General features: G+C 35.2%; 2 protein-coding genes across 2 annotated transcripts; both read right to left on the bottom strand.

Annotated features, from left to right (window-relative positions):
- Window positions 1-4,042: 4,042 nt before the first annotated feature.
- On the bottom strand, window positions 4,043-7,720 carry LOC102591939 (clathrin light chain 1). Its single transcript, XM_006357494.2, has 3 exons — window positions 7,269-7,720; window positions 4,881-5,034; window positions 4,043-4,802 (listed from the first exon to the last, which is right to left on the bottom strand). Exons 1-3 carry the CDS (start codon window positions 7,709-7,711, stop codon window positions 4,089-4,091), a joined length of 1,311 nt encoding a protein of 436 aa, XP_006357556.1. The 5' UTR covers window positions 7,712-7,720; the 3' UTR covers window positions 4,043-4,088.
- A 10,437-nt stretch (window positions 7,721-18,157) lies between these two features.
- On the bottom strand, window positions 18,158-19,246 carry LOC102598979 (riboflavin synthase). Its single transcript, XM_006357431.2, has one exon. It carries the CDS (start codon window positions 19,172-19,174, stop codon window positions 18,332-18,334), a length of 843 nt encoding a protein of 280 aa, XP_006357493.1. The 5' UTR covers window positions 19,175-19,246; the 3' UTR covers window positions 18,158-18,331.
- Window positions 19,247-21,212: the final 1,966 nt, after the last annotated feature.

Below are 21,212 nucleotides of genomic sequence, written 5' to 3' on the forward strand. Positions count from 1 at the left end.
TGATTTGACATTGTGAAAATTATAAAACTCTGAATCTATAGAAGTTAGTTGTGACAATGGTTGACAAGAAAACATATAGAGAGAGGGGTGGTGGGGATTCTGAAGTTTATGAATACACTAGTGAACTTATCTGCGCTTTGCGCGGAGAAATAGACTTTATCACCCGTCTTTTTTCTGAAATAATTTTTACTTTATTTAAAAATTAATTTTGACTATGAAAAAATCAAATTTAACCTATATGTTTAGAATTTCAAATCAAATGTTATTTTGTCTCATTTGTGAAAAAAAATATAACAAAACACAACTCTGTTTTTAAAAATTTCTAGTAAAATGAAAAATATTTAATTTCTAATTATATATGGCCAAATGCCCACCAAATTCATGATTATTATTTTTTCTTTCTAATACTTGAATATTAAAATCATCAAAAAATATAATCAATTTTATTTCCAATATTTTTTTCAAACGTATAATCAAAATAGAAGAAATTATAATATACATATAAAAGTCTTTTTCAAAACTTAAGTTTTTGTATTCTAAACCAAAAGTTACATAAAAACATTATCTATATTTTGTTTTGAGTAAATATGAAAAAATATGTATAAAAAAAGGTTGTTAGCAAACCTTTGACTATATTTTTCTTTAAGTTATCTATTTATTTAATTAGTCTTTGCTACTCAAGAAATAAATAAATAAAAACATGATATCAGAAAATTTATTTAAAAACACATCTCATTGTATTGTCCAAAAAAAAGAGGATATAAACACAAAAATAACTTCCATCCGTTTTTCTACTAAATAATTTTTTTGTGAAAAGTTGATATTCATTTGGTGAGTAGGTATAAATATAATGGTATTCAAAAAAAATTTAATCAAGTTATGAAGTTTTTTAAGTTTTCAAGATTCATAAATGCACAAAGTAATGCTAAAAAGAAAATAATATGTTCAATCTATTTAAGAATTTATAGAAAAGGCTAACGAGCAAGATATATATGCTTCATTAACGCTTAATTTTTTCCTTCCAAAGACAATAGAAACATTACATATCTTAATGAGTATGTAGCAATGAAAAAACATTAAAGTCTTACAAAATATAACTATTCTAACAATTCCTATTATCATACTTAAATACCATGAACTAAGAAAAATCATATGCGTGAAATTCTGTTTCTTCTTCTTTTTTCTGTGAATTGAATTTTATATCGAACTATGATTCTTCTAGATATTTAATTAGTTGAAATATGAGTGTCATATATTTGTGGTGATTTTTTTTCTTTTTCTTGTGTATATTATTTTTTATTTCTAATATTTAATTTTCTTTAAGCACTTTTAGTCTTTCAGTGAAAATGTACTATATTGAATTAAGGAAATTATTTGCAGGCAAATGATAAAAAATCTATAGGTAGATATTTCAAGTATTTTTCTTTTGAATATTTTTTTGTGATCATATCATCTAATTTTTAAGGATTTAATTGAGAATTTTTATTCATTAAAATATTAAACTTGATTGAAATGTTCAATGCATTAATTTGTAAGACTACCATTTCGATTATATGTGAATGAATTGTATTCGCAAGAACAAAAAGGACATCACAATAGAGATTTTTTAAACAGAGATCTAATAATATATGATGATGAAAAAATATATATAAAAAATAAATTACTTCTACAATTATATATTATACTAAAGCTAAAAATGCATAACAACTTAATATCCCTTTGTGTCACTATATGATATTTTTAATTTATATTATACTAAAGGAGTTAATAACTTTGATGGTCACTCAACTATCAACTATTTTCACAAAAAGTCACTCAACTTTCATTCTCAACTCAAAAGTCACTCAACTATGCCTTCTTTGCACAGAAAGTCACTCGACATATTTAATTATTTTTTTCACTAAAATTTTCTGACATGGAATTTTATTTTTAACCAAAATTTTAAAAACCAAATATATATCCATTTAATGATCCGACCCATTTAATCCGACCCGCTAAATCATTAAAAAGTCTTCATTCTCTCCTAACCTATATTATAGATTCATAAATCCATTTATACTATGTGTACTGCTTTCAGTTGAATATATATATATATAGGTTAAGATTAGATTTTCTTCTAATTGCAGCGATTTGCACATACTATAAGTGATGATTGATGACTTTTTAATGACTTAGCGGGTCGAATTAAATGATCTAATGGATATACATTTGGTTCTTAAAATTTTGGTTAAAATAAAATTTCATGTTAGAAAATTTTAGTGAAAAAAATATTAAATATGTTGAGTGACTTTCTATGCAAAGAAGGCATAGTTGAGTGACTTTTGAGTTGAAAATGAAAGTTGAGTGACTTTCTGTGAAAAGAATTGATAGTTGAGTGACCATCAAAGTTATTAACTCTATACTAAAGCTAAAAATGCATAACAACTGAACTTCTGTTTTTGTCACTACATGATATTTTTGATTTATTTGAAGAATTTTATTCCTTAGAACAAATATGATATATGTCAAACCTCAATATGTGATTATTATACAAAGAGAATGAATATTGGAATGAAATTAATCTAAAAATAAATATTATGAATAAAATATATAAAGAAGATAAAATATATCAAAAGTAATACTTCTCCAAATAGATTTGAGATTCTTAAGATAAGCATACAAGTATTAATACATTTATTTTTGTGAAGGTAAATACAATAAGATATAACATTTTAACTTTTCAAGAATGAAAAGATGTAGTAAAACAAAACTAAAAAGAGTAATAATATAAGTGAGAAAATAGACAAGAAACGTAGAGAGACAAGAGAGAACTTTCTTATTCTTCCAAGTATATTCAAATATTTTCTAAATCTTCAAGTGCATAACACATCCTCAAGACCTCTATTTATATTGTTATAAGAGGCATCCAAAAAGATAGCAATAAACATGATATTAATTATTGAGAATGTGGGGAAGACTAAAGGGTGTGACAGATAAATGAGGAGATGATGGAGGTGTGAGTATTATTACACATAAAGGTGAAATTATATCTTGAAGTTATGGACATCCACATTAATATAATAAATTTACAAAAAAACATTAATTATATACAAATAATAATTATATTAAAAATGAGGAGAAAATTTTAAAAATGTCCCAAAAAAGGAGAAAAAAGATAAATAGGAATGGAGGCCTAGAGAGGTGCCACATCACCTTGTCTATGTTTCTCCTTTATATATATATATGATTGGACAGTTGAATATCTTTAATCCGAAAATATGTTGTATATATAGAGATCAAAAATTACTTTTTATGTATATGTATTAAATCTTGAGCATTCTTGACGAAATTCCTGATTTCGCTATTGCTTGGATGCACCTTTCACACAAACAGTACATCTAAATATGACTATGAATAGCATAAGGGTGCATTCAACAATCAAAAGTGGATCATGATATATTCTTTGCTGGAAACTGGGAACAGAGTACATGACCCACTTCAAATACGGTCAAGTGGCTGAACGTCCCTCTCCTTACGATCAAGTGGCTGAACAAAAATGAATGTAACACTGACCTTATGTGTTAGGCTCACCTAGTATCTATAATCTATACTAGTTTATCTAACCATAATCTCTTTGGGCTTATATTTAGAATAAAATTATCAATGGAGAAATAGCTTTGCACACACTTCAAACAACAAAATTACAGTCCAGAGCAATTTCGCAGTGTATTTTCCTTCTCTCTGTTATTTTTATAACTCAAATATATCAATTACTACAGACCTACGCCAGGAATATATGCACATCATAAAAACAAAAAGCTTTGAAGCACACAGATAGCATGCTGAAATTCCTGCTATAATAGCTGCTTTCAATTGTATAATGGAAAATGAAACAACAAATTCATCGTGTGACTAAGTAAAAAGAAGCCTAAACACATCAGGAAGAAAGGCCCTGACTGCAGATCATATGTCCTCAAAAGTCCAGTTGCTCTTATTTGTTACTAGAAAGAGAGCAACAAGGTATAAAGAATGAATAAATGATAATGACTCTAGAAAAACATAATTAAGAACTAATTAGGCTAGAAGAGAAAATGCAGTATTGGAACTAATTATGCAGTTGAGGTAGAATCACTTTCTGCAACTTTTCCGTCTGCGACTGTAGTTGGTGTATCCACCTTTGATTCTTTTGGAGTACCAACACTGGCAGCAGCTGGAGATCCTTGTTGTGCAGTATCTGCATCCTTGACTGACGAAATATCCTTGTCAATAGCAGCAGCTGGAGATCCTTGTTGTGCAGCATTTTCCTCGTTCTTGATATCATTAGCTGCTTTTCCTTTGGGACTTTTCTCATTTTTGGCATCCTTTGACGCCTTTGGTGTTGCGATTTTCTCATTTTTGCCATCCTTAGCCTCCTTTGGTGTGGAAATCTTTTCATTTTTGGCATCCTTTCCTACCTTCGTTTCCTTGGTGTCCTTTCCGTCCTTGGCATCCTTGCCTTCCTTTCCGTCCTTGGCAACCTTACCATCCTTGGCATCCTTGCCTTCCTTTCCATCCTTACCATCCTTGTCTTTCTCAGGAGGAGGTAGCATATGTGGGGGAGGGTTCTGCTTCAGCTTGAGAAAAAGTTGGCGCATTCTAGACAGGTCAGTGGGTTTCCCAGGCTTTGGGCCCTGGATGACTGAAACTGAAGGCTTCTTCTCCTCCTCCTTCTTGCCTCGCCTCTTCTCAATATTAGGGACCTCACGGGGTATAATCTCTGCAATTGCTTTAAAGTATTGTTTGTGAGCTTCTTTGTGAAATTTCTCTTGGTTGGCCAGGTATAACTGCACAAAAGCACATGGTTGGTCATATCCTATCAATTACTAATTTCACATAAAAAAGGTTTGAGTGCAAGCAGTTACTCTCTCCCTTTCTCGGTTATTAGCTTTTGTCGATTCACAATTGAGCGTCCGTTTTTCATAAAATGCTCGGATATACTCCTCAGCTTCAGCAATAATCTGATTCCTCATTTCCTTTTCCTTCTTCTCCTTCTCCTCAAGATAAATGGCATTTTGGCTGCAGAAAATAGACAGGAGACATTATTAGATAGCAAACATGCTCGATCTTCGCAAGCATTGTATGCATGTTAAAGCATTGGGCATGAGTATGCAACTGATGGTGTATATCAAGTAAAATAGTATAATATGTTTATAAACTTTATAAGAAACTGAATTTGATCTGAACCTCCTTGAGGTTCCAAATGCAGTTCCTCGCTAAATATCTCAACTATATAATCACTGCAGAAATTTTAACCATTTGAAGTAAGTTAAACATCACTATTTTCTGTAGAAAATGATAATATTCATTCATAGCCTGTTGAAAGTCTCACCGGAAAAAGGAGAGGTTAATTTCCTACAGTTCTATCGATTGTGTTCAAAATATGTACATATTATCCTAGAAAGGACATTTAGGAAACAGAACAATTCAATCACAGTCATTAACGACAATAATAGCATTAACCAAGAAAGCAGACTGTTGTCATCTGCCCCCTCCCTCCCCTACCCCCAATCACAATCATTGACGACATAAATAAGACATTAACCAAGAAAGCAAACTGTTGTTCACACACTGAATCACCAGAAAAGAAAAAAGGAACAATGAGAAAATCAGAGCTGAACACAGGGAGCTAGATTTTAAATTTCTAAGATCATACATGATTAAAGTTAGTCTTCTGCTCTACTAGACCAACATCACTTTCATACTCTCCTCTTTCATGAACTGTTAGAAGTCTTATTGCAATGACTGGCTTCTTTCACGCAATGACTGATCCAAGATGCCCCAGAGACATGCAAAACTCTAGCTACAAATTAGTAGTATGACATTAGTTTGGTCTAGTAAGATATTAGCTCGTCTTGACATCTTGGAAATTTTTAACGGCAAGTTTTGAAGCTGTTATTACTTATTTTGTTTTTGTATCGTGCAGTGTAGAAACTCAATTATGGTAATCATTGCAGATACCATCCAGCAAGTCTCAGAATGATTCTGTGTTTTAACTTCTGAACTGAAAGGAGTTGTCACAAATCAAATTACTCTTGATGCCTCCATTCTAATTTATCTCTAGAACACCACTACTTGAAGCTAAGATGAGTTTTATTCACAAAACAGCACATTCTGCAGTCTAGACTTCGAAATGACAAAGTCAAATAATTGCCAGTGTAATTTTTCTCTTATATCCAAAAAAATAACACAATCATCATTTCAAGTTGTTATCTTTGGTATAAATCAGCAGACCCTCTAGTGTTTGAGATTTTGAACGAATGTGACTCGTGAAAGAAAAAAAAGAAGCAATTTTCAAAAAAAAAGAAGAAGCATTTAAATCCATGAAGATGGAGAACAAGCTTAATTATTGATTGCAATCTATTGCACTGTGAGCAGCATTAATTACCTAGTCTAGTTCCTCTGAACTCATAAAATCAAATAAATCCTCATCATTACGCATCTTCAAGGATGATATAGCTCCTAAACAAATAATAGTTGCATGCTCAGTATATTGTACCAGAATAAAATACATAGTGTGTCCACCATAGTTTTTTTGTGTAATGCACTAGCAAACTTGAGTGAGTTGAGCTAGTGGTGATCCTGGCGCATATCAACAGTGAGGGAAGGTGAAGTTGCATTATCCAAATTCTACATGTTAGGATATTCCAGAGTAAGTGCAGCTAATGAAAAGGGGACTTCGTATACTGTGTGCTTTACGTCACTTAGAATGTTGGGTCTCTAACAACTTGATAGCACCTTCTAGGGAAATCAGAAGCAAATGAGTGGCTGACCTTTTGTTCTAAATACATTTACTCAAAGGATTTTAATTACTGGCACTGATAGTGTAATGAATTTATTACTCCATCAATGTGATTTAACCTGTTATATCAGGTTGTTTATCATTTTTTCCAGGATAACAATCAATGTTATTAAATAGACTTGCCTATATTACCTTTTACATCATCATTTTAAAGAACATAATTAAACTCTTCTCAATATACATCCCCTCCAAATCCTTGACAGCTCAAATACTGGATCCGCCACTTTCCGTGCATTGTAACATAAAGTATGAGTACATTTGGCTCTTGATTTATTAATTCCACTGAGAGCTAAGGTCATATATTTGCCATACAAGGACTCAACAAAAGGCAGATTAAGGCAATTAACGTCAAGCACAAATCTAAAAAACAAATTGAAAAAACCAAAATTGGAAATTCAGCATAAATGAAGCCAAAAGAAATACAATTAAGCATACACATTGTAAAACTTACCGACGCCATTCTCGAAAAGCAGCACCTTCCTCACGCATCTCGGTAGGATCAGGAAGCAACGGTCCATCAGTACCGGATGAAAAAAGGCCATCCGTATCAGCTCCGAGATCATATGGCTTGGATTGCACATCAGATCCTTGATTACCCTCCAATGTCTCATGAAAAGGTGAACCCTGATACTCACGATTAGGAGATGGAGCAAATCCACTATTCTCCGGCGACTGCATGTTATCATGATAGTAATGCTGCTGTTCACCTGCAGATAATTCATCTATATCCGACGGCATCGGCGGAGGAACATCGCCGCCGTCATCGGCGGAGGTAACATCGAACTCATAACGTTGGGAATGGTCGAACCCGTCGTAGTTGTGATCGTCGAAAGGACTTGCCGTCGACGGGATCTCTTCCGTACCGTCGGCGTAGGTTTGTTCGAAATTCTCCATATTTGTTGCGAAGTGTTTGAAAAGGTCCCCAGTGAAAATGTGGTTCTATTTGTATATGCAAATGAAAAATGCATGTTGCTAACGAACAGAGCGGTCGCACTGTGGAAAAAGTCTCTTTTTTCTGTCCACTTGTAGCTCTGCTAAATTTATTTTTAAGCCAAAAATATATAACATTATATTCATTAAAATAATATAATACAAATATAATACAATATATTAAAAAATAAAAAGCTATTTACTTTACACAATCTAATAGGTTGTGAAAAAAGCTATTTACTTTTTGCTAGTAGTATAGTGAGGATTGATTATACATTGGGTTTGTACAATGAGTGGATTAAATTGAATTTAAACAAACTAAAATTCATTTGTACAATGTTGGTTAGCCTATTCTATAGTTGTCTCCTTAGAAAAGAAATTGAGAGATGCATCCGGAGAAGGAAAATGGAGAAGTAATGAATTCCAAATCTCTTTGTTAGATTCTCATATTCCAATTTAATCCAAACAAACTTGTTTACTGCGCCATAGTGTTATTATCATCAATACCTTTTGAAGTACAAGCAATGAGAGGCTTGGGGAGGGAAAGGGAAGGAAAACCGAAGTTCCTGCTTAGAATTGAACTCTTGCTTACTCTAGGTCAAGTGAAGCTAGGAACCACTCATTCTTATGTACTGCACAAGATAACATCTTTGAACAACTTTAGGCCCCAGCAAAACAAAAAGCGTCCAGTTCACCTTACAGTTCTCCTAGCCAACTGAGTTGCATATTTGTTATTGAATGCTGGTTGAGAACAATTTAAGTTTTACCACTCCTCATAGTAACTCGGTGATAGTAAATTCAATTTTTTAGTCATTTGAAAGTTTCAGAGAGCCTATAAGGTGCTTATTCCCTTGTTAATTTAAGAGTAGTACATACTCCTGCTGTGAAATATTTGATCGATTCTGACGTCCGTAGATCTGGGATTTGGCGTTAATAGCTGCATTTAAGATCTATCTTGGGGATTCTCTCTTCCAAGCCTTAGGTTTGTGTATTTGTTTCAAAGACGGATGGGGAGGGGGGGGGGTGTTTATGGGTCTCCTACTCATTGCTTTAAGACTGACTCCTATTTAGTGAATGATAATTTACATAAATTTTCTTTGGAACATATTAGGAATCAGTAGCAAATCCATCCATGGATTCACGAGTTCTAGAACCCATGTTTCAGGGTCGTACAATACACATGCGTGTGAGCGTGTGAGATAAATTTCAAAACTCACTTTCTCGGGTTCGGGGGGAGGGGGCTCGAGGCAGGTAAGTCCTACCTTGGGTCCGGAGGGGAGGAGATCGAGGCGGGTGAGTTCTGCCTCGGGTGGGGGGAGGGCTCAAGGCGGGTGAGTCTTGCCACGGGTCTGGAGGGGCTCGAAGCGAGTGAGTCTTGCCTCGGGTCCGGAGCGGGGCTCAAGGCTGGTAAGTCATGCCTCGGGCCAAGGGGGTTGGGGCTCGAGGCGGGTGAGTCCTGCCTCGGGTCCGAGGGGATTGAGGCGGGTAATTCATGTCTCGGGTCTGAGGGGCTCGAGGCGGGTGAGTCTTGCCACGGGTCTGGAGGGGCTCGAAGCGAGTGAGTCTTGCCTCGGGTCCGGAGCGGGGCTCAAGGCTGGTAAGTCATGCCTCGGGCCAAGGGGGTTGGGGCTCGAGGCGGGTAAGTCTTACCTCGGCTCGGGGGGTGAGGGCTCGAGGCGGGTAAGTCCTGCCTCGGGGTCAAAAAATTTATGAGAACCTTCGTATTGAGTTTGGAACCATCACGTGTACTTATACCATTTTTTTCACGGCCATTTCTGCATTTATAGGTCCTTTTTTAGGAATCACGCAAATTTCTCAATTTTTCGTGTGTATATAGCCTATGGATCTAGCGCCCAGAGCACCAATTTTTTTTTTGTCAAAAACTTTATGAGGACTTCCGTATTGAGTTGGAGAACCATCACGTATACTCACACTATTTTTTCACGCCAATTTTCGCATTTATAGGCCCTTTTTTAGAAATTGGGTAAATTTCTTTATTTTTCGTGTATTAAAATAGCCTATAGATCTGGCGTTAGAGCACCCAAAAAAAATTTCTCAAAAAAATTAATGAGGACCTCCATATTGAGTTGGGGAACCGTTACGTATGCTCACACCATTTTTGTCGCGCCCATTTTTGCATTTGCATGCCCTTTTATAAGAATCACGCAAATTTCTTTATTTTTCGTGTGTATTAACCATGAAATGGCGCCCCGGAACACCCAAAAAAAATTCCTCAAAAACTTTATGAGGACCTCTGCATTGAGTTGAGGAACTATTACGTGTACTCACACCATTTTTTCTTAGGAATCGTGCAAATTTTTCAATTTTTCGTGTGTAATTATCCCATGGATCTGGCGTCCAAAGCACCAAAAATTTTCTTCTAAAAAAACTTTATCAAGACTTCCGTATTGCGTTGGGGAACCATCACGTATACTCACACCATTTTTTTTCATGCACATTTCCTCATTTACAGGCACGTTTTTAGCGATCGCGCAAATTTCTCAATTTTTTGTGTGTATTAGCTCATGGATCTGGTGCTCAGGAACAATCTAAAGTTTTTTCTCAAAAAACTTTATGAAGACCTTCGTTTTGAGTTGGAGAATCATCACATATACACATACCATTTTTTTCACACCCATTTTCGCATTTACAGGCCCCTTTTTAGGAATCGCGCAAATTTCTCAATTTTCCGTGTGTTGATATTAGCCCATAGATCTAGCGTCCGGAGCACCCAAAATTTTTTTTCTCAAAAAACTTTCTCTGTATTGAGTTGTGCAACCATTACGTATACTCACACCATTTTTTTCACATCATTTCTGTATTTACAGGACCTTTTTTAGGAATCGCGCAAATTTCTCCATTTTTTGTGTGTGCCAATGGATCTGGCATCCGGAGCATCTGAAAAAAAATTCTCTCAAAAAACTTTTTGAGGACCTCCGTATTGAGTTGGGAAACCATCACGTATTCTCACACCATTTTTTTCACGCCTATTTTCGCATTTACAGGCTATTTTTTTTATAAATCGTGCAATTTTTTCAATTTTCCATGTGTATTAATCCATGGATCTGGCGTCCAGAGCACCCAAAAAACTTTATGAGGACCTTCGTATTGAGGTTTGGAACCATCACATATACTCACACAATTTTTTTCACGCCCATATCCGCATTTATAGGATTTTTTTAGGAATCGTGCAAATTCCTCAACTTTTCGTGTGTATTAACCCGTGGATCTAGCGTCCAGAACACTAAAAAAAAAAATCTCAAAATTTTTTATGAGGACCTCCGTATTGAGTTGGGAACCATCATGTGTACTCACACCATTTTTTTCACGCCCATTTTTTCATTTTGTAGGCCCTTTTTTAGGAATAACGCAAATTTCTTAATTTCTCGTGTGTATTAGCCCATGTATCTGGCGCTCTGTAGCACCAAAATGTTTTTTCTCAAAAAACTTTTTAAGGACCTCTGTATTGAGTTGGGGACTCATCACGTATACTAAAACCATTTTTTTCAAGTTCATTTTCGCATTTACAGGCCCTTTTTTAGGAATCGAGCAAATTTCTTTATTTTTCTTGTGTATTTGCCCATGGATCTTGCGTTCGGAGCAGCCAAATTTTTTTTCTCAAAAATGTTTATGAGCACCTCCGTATTGAGTTGGGGAATCATCACGTATACTTACACCATTTTTTTCACGTCCATTTCCACATTTACAGGACCTTTTTTTAGAAAACACACAAATTTCTTAAATTTTCGATTGTATTAGCCCATGGATCTGGTGTCCGGAGTATTCAAAAAATAATTCTCAAAAATCTTTATGAGGTCTTCCGTATTGAGTTTGGGAACCATCACGTATACTCACACCATTTTTTTCTTGTCTATTTTCGCATTTACAGGCCCTTATTTTAGAAATCGCGCAAATTTCTCAATTTTTTGTGTGTACTAGCCCATGGATCGGGAGCCACGGAGCACCCTAAATTTTTTTCTCAAAATTTTTTATGAGGACCTCCGTATTGAGTTGGGGAATCATCACGTATACTCACACTATTTTTTCACGCCCATTTTCGCGTTTACAAGCCCTTTCCTAGGAATAATGTCAATTTCTCAAATTGTTGTGTGTATTAGCCCAAGTATCTGGCGTTCGGAGCACCTAAAAAAAGAATCAAAAAAATTTATGAGGACCTCCATATTGAGTTGAGGAACCATCAAATGTACTCACACCTTTTTTTTCACGCTCGTTTTCATATTTACTGGTCCTTTTATAGGAATCGCGCAAATTCTTTAATTTTAGTGTGTATTAGCCCTTGGATCTTGCGCCCCAGAGCACCCAAAATTTTTTTCTCAAAAAACTTTATGAGGACCTTTGTATTGAGTTGGGGAACCATCACGTTTACGCACACCATTTTTTTCAAGCCCATTTCCACATTTACAAGCCTTCTTTTAGGAATCACGCAAGTTTCTCAAATTTTCGTGTGTATTAGCCTATGGATCTGGCTTCCGAAACACCCAAAAGTTTTTCTCAAAAAACTTTATGAGGACCTCAGTATTGAGTTGGGGAACCATCACGTGTACTCACACCATTTTTTTCACACCCATTTTTGCATTTACAGACCCTTTTTTAGAAATCGCACAAATTTCTCAATATTTTGTGTGTATTAGCCAATGGATCTGGAATCGCAGAGCACCCAAAATTATTTTCCCAAAAAACTTTATGAGGACCTTCATATTGAGTTAGGGAACCATCATGTATACTCACACCATTTTTTTCACGCCCATTTTCGCATTTACAAGTCTTCTTTTAGGAATCGCGCAAATTTCCTAATTTTTCGTGTGTATTAGCTCATTGATTTGGCGTCCAGAGCACCAAAATAAATTTTTTTCTCAAAATACTTTATGACGACCTCCGTATCTAGTTGGGGAACTATCATTCATACTCACACCAGTTTTTTCACGTCCATTTTTGCATTTACAGGCCCTTACTTAGAAATCGAGAAAATTCTTTAATCTTTCGTGTGTATTAGCTTATGGATCTAGCGCCTCGGAGCACCCAAAAGTTTTTTGTCAAAAAAACTTTATGAGGACCTTCGTATTAAGGTGGGGAACAATCACGTATACTCATACCATTTTTCACTCCCATTTCTGCATTTACATGCCCTTTATTAGGAATAACTCAAATTTCTCAAATTTTCGTGTGTATTAGCTCATAGATATGATGTCCGTAACACCCATAAATTTTTTATAAAGAATCATTTTAAGGACCTCTGTAGTGAGTTGGGGAACCATCACGTATACTCACACCATTTTTTTCACGCCCATTTTCATATTACAGGCCCTGTTTTAGGAATTCCGCAAATTTTTCAATTTTTCGTTTGTATTAGCCCATGGATCTAGCGTCCACAGCACCCAAAAAAAAAAACTTTATGAGGACCTCTGTATTGAGTTGGGGAACAATCACGTATACTCACACCATTTTTTACGCTCATTTTCGCATTTACAAGCCATTTTTTTCAAAATCGCGCAAACTCATCTATTTTTCGTGTGTATTAGCCCATGGATCTGGCGATCCCGAGTACCAAAAAAAAATTCTCAAAAAACTTTATGAGGACCTTTGTATTAAGTTGGGGAACCATCACGTATACTCACACTATTTTTTCACTCCCATTTCTGTATTTACAGACCCTTGTTTAGGAATCGTGCAAATTTTCTCAATCTTTCGTGTGTATTAGGCCATGGATAAGGCGTCACGGAGCACCCAAATTTTTTTCTCAAAAAAAATTATGAAGACCTCTGTATTGATTTGGGGAACGATCATGTGTACTCACACCATTTTTTCACCCCATTTTCGCATTGACAGACCCTTTTTAGGAATCACGCAAATTTCTCAATTTTTCGTGTGTTAATGCCCAAGGATCTGGCTCCCCGGAGCACCCAAATTTTTTTTCTCAAAAAACATTATGATGACCTTCGTATTGAGTTGGGGAACCTTCACGTATACTCACATCATTTTTTCACGACCGTTTCCGCATTGAAAGGCCCTTTTTAGGAATCACATAATTTTTCATGTGTATTAGCTCATGCACCTGGCTCCCCAGAGCACCCAAAAATTTTATCTTAGAAAACTTTATGAGTAACTCTGTATGTATTTGGGAAACCATCACGTATACTCACAATATTTTTTTCACAACCATTTTCACATTTACAGGCCTTTTTTTAGGAATCACGTAAAATTCTCAATTTTTCGTGTATATTAGCCCATGGATCCGGCGTCTGGAGCACCCAAATTTTATTTTCTCAAAAAAAATTGTGAGGATCTCTGTATTGAGTTGGGGAACTATCACATGTACTCACACCATTTTTTTCACGTCCATTTCCGCATTTACAGACTCTTTTTTAGGAATCGCGCAAATTCCTCATTTTTTTCGTGTGTATTAGTCCATGAATTTAACACCCTGGAGCGCCCAAATATTTTTCTCAAAACTTTATGAGACCTTCATATTGAGTTGGGGAACCATCATGTACACTCACACCATTTTTTTATGCACATTTCCTCATTTACATGCCCTTTTTTAAGAATCGCGCAACTTTCTCAATTTTTCGTGTGTATTTGTCCATGGATCTAGCGTCCGGAGAACTCAAAAAAAAAATTCTCAAAAAACTTTATGAGGACCTCCGTATTGGGTTAGGGAACCATCACGTGTACTCACACCATTTTTTTCACGCCCATTTCTGCATTTACATGCCATTTTTTAGGAATCGCGCAAATTTTTCAATTTTTTCGTGTATTAGCCCATGGATCTGGCTCCCCGGAGCACCCAATTTTTTTTTATAAAAAAACATTATGAGGACCTCTGTATTGAGTTGGGAACCATTATGTATACTCACACCATTTTTTCACCCCCATTTCTGCATTTACAGGCCCTTTTTTAGGAATCGCGCAAATTTCTCAATTTTTCGTGTGTATTAGCCTATGGATCTGGCGCCCTAGAGAACTTAAAAAAAAATCTCAAAAACTTTATGAGGACCTCCGTATTAAGTTGAGGAACCATCACGTATACTCACACCATTTTTCACGCTCATTTCCGCATTTAGAAGCCATTTTTAGGAATCGTGCAAATTTCTCAATTTTTAATGTGTATTAGCCCAGGGATCTGGCATCCGGAGAACCCAATATTTTTTTCTCAAAAAACATTATGAGGACCTCCGTATTGAGTTGGGGAACCATCAATGACCTGATGCCACCACTCCTCAACACTAGCCAACCAAATGATCTCAGACTTGTAAATACGGGGTGTACATGATCGGGTGTTTTTAGATTTTTCAAATATCAAATCAAATTATTTGTGTCAAATTTTTAAATTTATAAACTCATTAAACTTGGGGTTTTTTTCGGATATTTCAACCTCGGATTTTTTCGGGTTGATTCGGATTTTTTAAATACCAAACCAAATTATTTGTGTCGAAATTTTAAATTTTTAAATCAAACCGAACAAATAAACCTCGGATTTTTTCGAGGTTTTGTATTTTTTCGGTACAATATTCATACAAACATATAATTAACTTGTGTTTCAAATATTTCTTTAGTCCAATCAAAATATAAATGTCTAAGGTGTTTTTAAGAAAATAACACAAAATATGAGATGAGTGATGACACTAAAATATTCATTAAAAATAATAATGAAATAGTATAAAATAAATATTGCAAATTGATAAGTCATAATGAACATGATCATAATTTAAAAGTACTAAATCATGCTAAAATAAGTCTAATAATTATTAATAAATATAATTTGGTTATGTATTTTAAATGTCTAAATCAATGTAAAACTAAAGAACAAATATTCAACATAATTGTCATTCTTAGTGTTGAATTAATTTATTTATTTTTAGCATTAGTATTGATTTGATTTTGAATTGAGCTTTATTAGAGTGACTAATGTCTATGGACTATAACGTTTATTGAACCATTCAAAATTAAGTCTCAAAAAACTTGAAAAAATATGTTAAAAGATAAAATTTATGAAAACGTATAAGTAATATTTAGAAATTACATCATACTTTTATATATAAAATAAATTTTAAAAATTATATATATAATGTCGGGTTGGTTTAGTTTCGTGTTAACTTTTTTATGTTAAAACCAAACCAAACCAACCCAAGTATAGTCAGATTTTTTTTCTTCAATACCAAACCAAACTATTAGTCGGGTTTTTTTCCTTGGTTTGATTGTTGGTTCAATTTTGTGCATCCCTACCTATAATGATGAGAAAACAACTAAGAGCTTGCTCGAATACAACCTTTATCTTTATATTTGTAGTCGTTTGGCGTGAGGTATAAGATATTATAATTCCAGAATAAATTACAAGGTTGTTTTATCCTACATTTGGTTGGAGATATTAGATAGTTTTTAGATTATTTGTCTCACCATTTATACCATAATGATGCGAATCACCGAGAAAGAAGAAGTGGAATGACCACTTTGGTGTCATGACATATCAAATATGCTTAGATGGCTTGTAATAAAGCAGAAAAACATGGAGAGCAAACAATCAGGAAAAATACTAGCATGATACTCATTCAGTCATTTGAGTCCTGTCAATGTTTAGATTAAAATTACAAAATCAACTAAAGCTTAAACATTCAGGTTGCTAAGAGTTACAGAAAATAAAATTGGGGTTCAGTAAAGATTAGTTAATAAAAATAACTGACATTTCTTATTCATATGATATAGGCTTGAGCAAAAGATGATGCTCCAACTGGTAATCTCTTGACAAATTATTGCTATTAGTTATGGGAAGATGGAGAGAATCACTATTTCAACAGCATAACTATCAAGATGGAAATGGTTCATCCAGTCATAATTGGTTTACTTCTTGAGTGATTTTCGCTGCTTCTTCATCAACGCAAACATCTCGCGATGTAATACCTACTGTTAGGCAATCTGACACTAGTTGCTGAGCAATTCAAAAAATGGAAGATAATGCTGAACATCTCTTAGAGGCCATGTCCCAGCAATCATAATTCCCAAAAAGCTGGGAGAACAGAACTAAACTACTGGAAAAATGGAACTTTTGGATTTTACCAGTCTTGACCTCATAAAATTTGAAACATGATCAAACTATCAGGAGAGAAGGCAAGCAGCAACTTAAAATACAAATGACACTTATGTCGAATAGATAAGCAAGAACTTAAAATAAAAGAAAGAAAAAAGACCGTAGAAAGCGCAACTAACCAGTTTTACATATATGGTAATGAAGGAGCCAACCACAGCCAGTTTTAATCTGTCAATTTCCTAATTTCAGGAAGATATACACCGCACCACAGAGACTATACGAACAGGAGGAGTGAGGACTGAGGAGCTTGGAGACGTTTTGGAGTACATAGAAGGTTCAGAAATGGGCTTTTCAAAGAGTGCCAGAATTGGTAAGACGTGTACAAGCAAAACTCGTTGGGAGGAACTTGAATTGCCATACAGCCATGGTGGTGAAACAAGCTGTTCAAGCAGCTCAACTATGGCTTTTTATATAAGAGCAATTGTAGATGAACATCCCAAGAATATGAAAGATGGAAATTCTGGAGATCATGGATATTCAAAGATATAAAAAACTCTAATTCTCAAAACCATATATTGTTAGCACACACATTTTGTGATTGTTCATTGAATCATGAGAATACGTTTAAGACTTAGTCTTCCCTCTATTGGGACAAATTCTTTTACAGAAAATAATATATATCAAAAACTACCAAGGGAAGGGAGAGAAGTGAAGCTTCAAATATGGTAAAATTACAGAAAAGCTCAGCTTTTAATATGTAACCAACTCTACTTGCAGCAGTAACTAACCTAATACTTATACAGGGTCAAGATTTTGTATCGGACATGTTTGACACCAAGAAATCACACAATTTGGAATTTTCTTTCCAAATTTCTGTAGTGTTCAGAGTATTTGGACACAATTCAACAGGTCAGAGTTCGTTCTTCCACATGTTTACGGTTAGGTGGAACTGCTATTAAGAGAAAGTAGCTAGATGTCCGGAAACAACTTAATTGAAACAAATTATGATTGAAACCTGCTAGGAATGCAATCATAATCTCGTTCAATCAAAAAATTATCAATTAAATTAACCTGCTAGCAGTGCAACCAATAACCCTACGCATTGCCCAACAAAAGAACAAAAAAAATCAGCATGAGCAACCTTAATCCTGAACAAGAATTCACAACTCTTTAATACTAAAAAGACCTGTATGCAATTAAATATTGGCATCCGCTTTCCATTGATGTTTACACTATGTGAAACCAGGACACATCAGTACAATCAAGCATAAAATAGGCCTTCATAGTTGCTGCTCGAGTTTTTGCCACATTGATTGTGTGCTACTGAATACTGATATTACTAAATGCAAGTGTAAGGATTCAGATAATTTTGCTTTGACTCAAGCCTGAGTCACGGTGATATAGTTTATTCTATTTCGTTGAAACATTATCTCGAAATACACCTAGAGAGAATTGTGAAAGCAACATCTCTGAAATTCAAGATACAAAATTCTGTCAAAGCAAGTTACAAAGATGAAATGAAGCTCAAAGAAACAACCTTTTCATGAAGATTTGATGGAATCCACAAAGCCGCTACTAAGAAGCCTCTCCACATACTTTCCCAATATATCCACCTCAAGGTTAACCTTCTGCCCCACTTTCTTCAATGGAATCACCACATTCTGCTGCGTGTACGCCACCAACATGAAGTTAAAACAGCCTTCTTCATCAACCACATCGACAACAGTCAAACTAGTCCCATCCACAGCAATGAATCCTTTTGGCACAATGTACCTCAAAATCTCTTTAGCAGTTTTCACCTTCACCCACAAAGAATCCCCTTCAGTTTTGAGCTCAACAATCTCACCAGTCCCATCAACATGTCCCTGCACAAAATGACCCCCCATTCTAGTAGTAGGCCTCAAAGCCCTCTCCAGATTCACCAAAGACCCTTGTTCCAATTCGATCAAAGAAGTCTTCCTTAGTGTCTCCGGAGCTAACCCAACACTGAATTCCAAATTCTGGGTATCGAAATCAGCTACTGTTAAACAAGTTCCGTTGACGGAAATGCTGTCGCCGAGATTGATATCTTCAAGAATGAGTTTTGCTTGGATTTTCATTGTGAAACTGTCGGGTTTATCGTAACCCAGTTGTTTAATTTGACCCATTTCTTCAACTATGCCGGTAAAAAGGGAAGTGATTGGACTGGAAGAAGTACGACATTGTTGGGGCTTTAGAGGCCTGATAAAGATGGGAGAAATTGAAGGAGATTTGAGAAAGAAGGCTCTTTTGAGCTGGGGATTCGATGGAGTTGGTAGTAGATTGAAAATGGTAGAGTTTTTGGGGGAGATCGAAGGGTTTAAGTGCTTGGAAGGAGAAGCAAATGAGAATGAAATTGTCGCCATCGGCTCTTTCTGGTTCTCTGCTGAAGTGCTAAGTTTTCGGAACTTCCAATGGGGTTTGACATTTTTCCAGATTTTATTACAGCTCTATTTTCCCTAATGATATAAATTAAATGAGTAATCAAACTTTTGACAAAAGAATTATTTATGTCATTCACTCAAAATTTGTCTCAGTTATGTTATTTTTGTTTTAGAAAAGATTTATTCATATCATTATTTCAACGAATAACATAGATGAATCTTTTCTCAAAATTTGATGGAGTATTTGAACATTTTTTTAAAAAAAAATAAAATAAAATTAATGACGTGACCGAATTGTAATTGACCATGTGTAAGAAATAATTTTGCAAAATCGAAATTGTTTTCAAATAACAAATAATGGCATGAATGAGTTTTTTATCAAACGAAAATGACATAGATGAGCTAAACATTTAACGAAAGACATAGATGAACATTTTTTTCAAAATTCGATAGCATATTTGAACATTTTTCATTAAAATATAACTTGTTGTAACTCATAGTAGTAAAACCTCGACGCAATACATAGTGAGCCTTTAAATTTATTGAGAAATTTCACTTAGGGATCGTTTGGTAGAGTGTATAAAAATAATGTTAAATAGAGTGTATTGATAATACTTGCATTAATAATGTATGTATTAGTAATGCTCACGCATTGTTTGGTTTGATATATTAAAAATAGGGAAAAACGTAAAAAAATACCCCTCAATTTTGTTTTATTGGTTGACTATGCCCTTATCGTTAAAGTGAAGTTAATTTTACCCCTATTGATACTAATTTCACCATATATACCCCTCATTTGACAGAAAACCCCAAATCAACTTAAATTAACCTGAATCTTAAAAAACGACCCGTTACCCATTTTTAAACCCATGTCCGACCCTCTAACACTTAAACCAAGAAATGAACAAAGGGAAAATAGGGGAGGAATGTAATGACCCTCTTGGTCATTTCTGTGTCTTGCCTTCTGTGTGTCGTTTAGAGCGTTTCTGTAGCGACCCCAAGTCATTTATGACTTGCTGGGACTGACAGTTCGGTCACCTGGTCGTTCGTTTGGTCTTGGTGTAAGTCAGTGTGATTAGGCGTTTTTAACCTTTGAATTTTGGCTTAAGTTTGACTTTGGTCAACATTCTGAGTAAACGCGCTCGGATGAGAATTCCGTCAGTGCAGTTAGCTCCGGAATGTCGAGTTTGGTCTAGATTGACCCTTTTTTTGTGTCCCGAGGTTTTCGATATTTTTCCGAGCCCTTTTGTGGGTTTTGACTTAAAATGACTTTTGAAAGTGGGATTCACTTTTTATCGAAATGACCTCTGATGGAAATTTCGACTGCGCCGTTGAGTCTGGAATATCAAATTTGGTATGGTTGCATATCTCGTTTGCGTGCACGGGGTTCCGAACGAGATCGGAGTACCCCGTCGGGGTTTTTAGTTGTTGGAAAAATTGCTGAAAATCTGCATTATAATATAATGCAGATTTTCAGCAACATTTCCAAAACTTCAAACTCTCTTAACTCTCTCATCTCTCAAACGATTTGGGCGATTCAAAAGGCAAAGTTGTGAGATTTTTCGAGGGCAACGCGTTGGTGAGCTCGGATAGTGGTTTGGGGTTCCCGTTGAGGTAATTTCGCGATAAAACCTGACTGCAGTGCCTTTTTCGAGCATTTGTTTTTGGTATTATTGTTTTGGTCATATCTCACTCATTTTAGCTCGGTTTTGGGTGATTCGAAGTCCCACATGTTTAGAATTGTCGTAACTTCGTTGTAGAGTGTTCAAGGAGTGCTGGGCACCTTTTGATTCTCGTTAATTTCAAGTTTAGGCTGCTGCAATGTTTTCTTTTAAGTTGATATAAGTGTGGTTTTCTTGCTTGTTGGGTGTTGATGCGTTTTGATCCCCAAATTGTGTTTCATTTTGGACCACAAGTTTGGAGTGCTGTTTGGGGTCACTTGACGGAGTCAAATTCGGACAGTTAGGTGCGGTCCCACGATTCTCCTTTTGACTCCAAAATTGACCCATCTCCGTTTGTT

This window comes from Solanum tuberosum, unplaced genomic scaffold (assembly GCF_000226075.1).
Source record: "Solanum tuberosum cultivar DM 1-3 516 R44 unplaced genomic scaffold, SolTub_3.0 scf00233, whole genome shotgun sequence".
Classification (NCBI taxonomy): domain Eukaryota; kingdom Viridiplantae; phylum Streptophyta; class Magnoliopsida; order Solanales; family Solanaceae; genus Solanum; species Solanum tuberosum.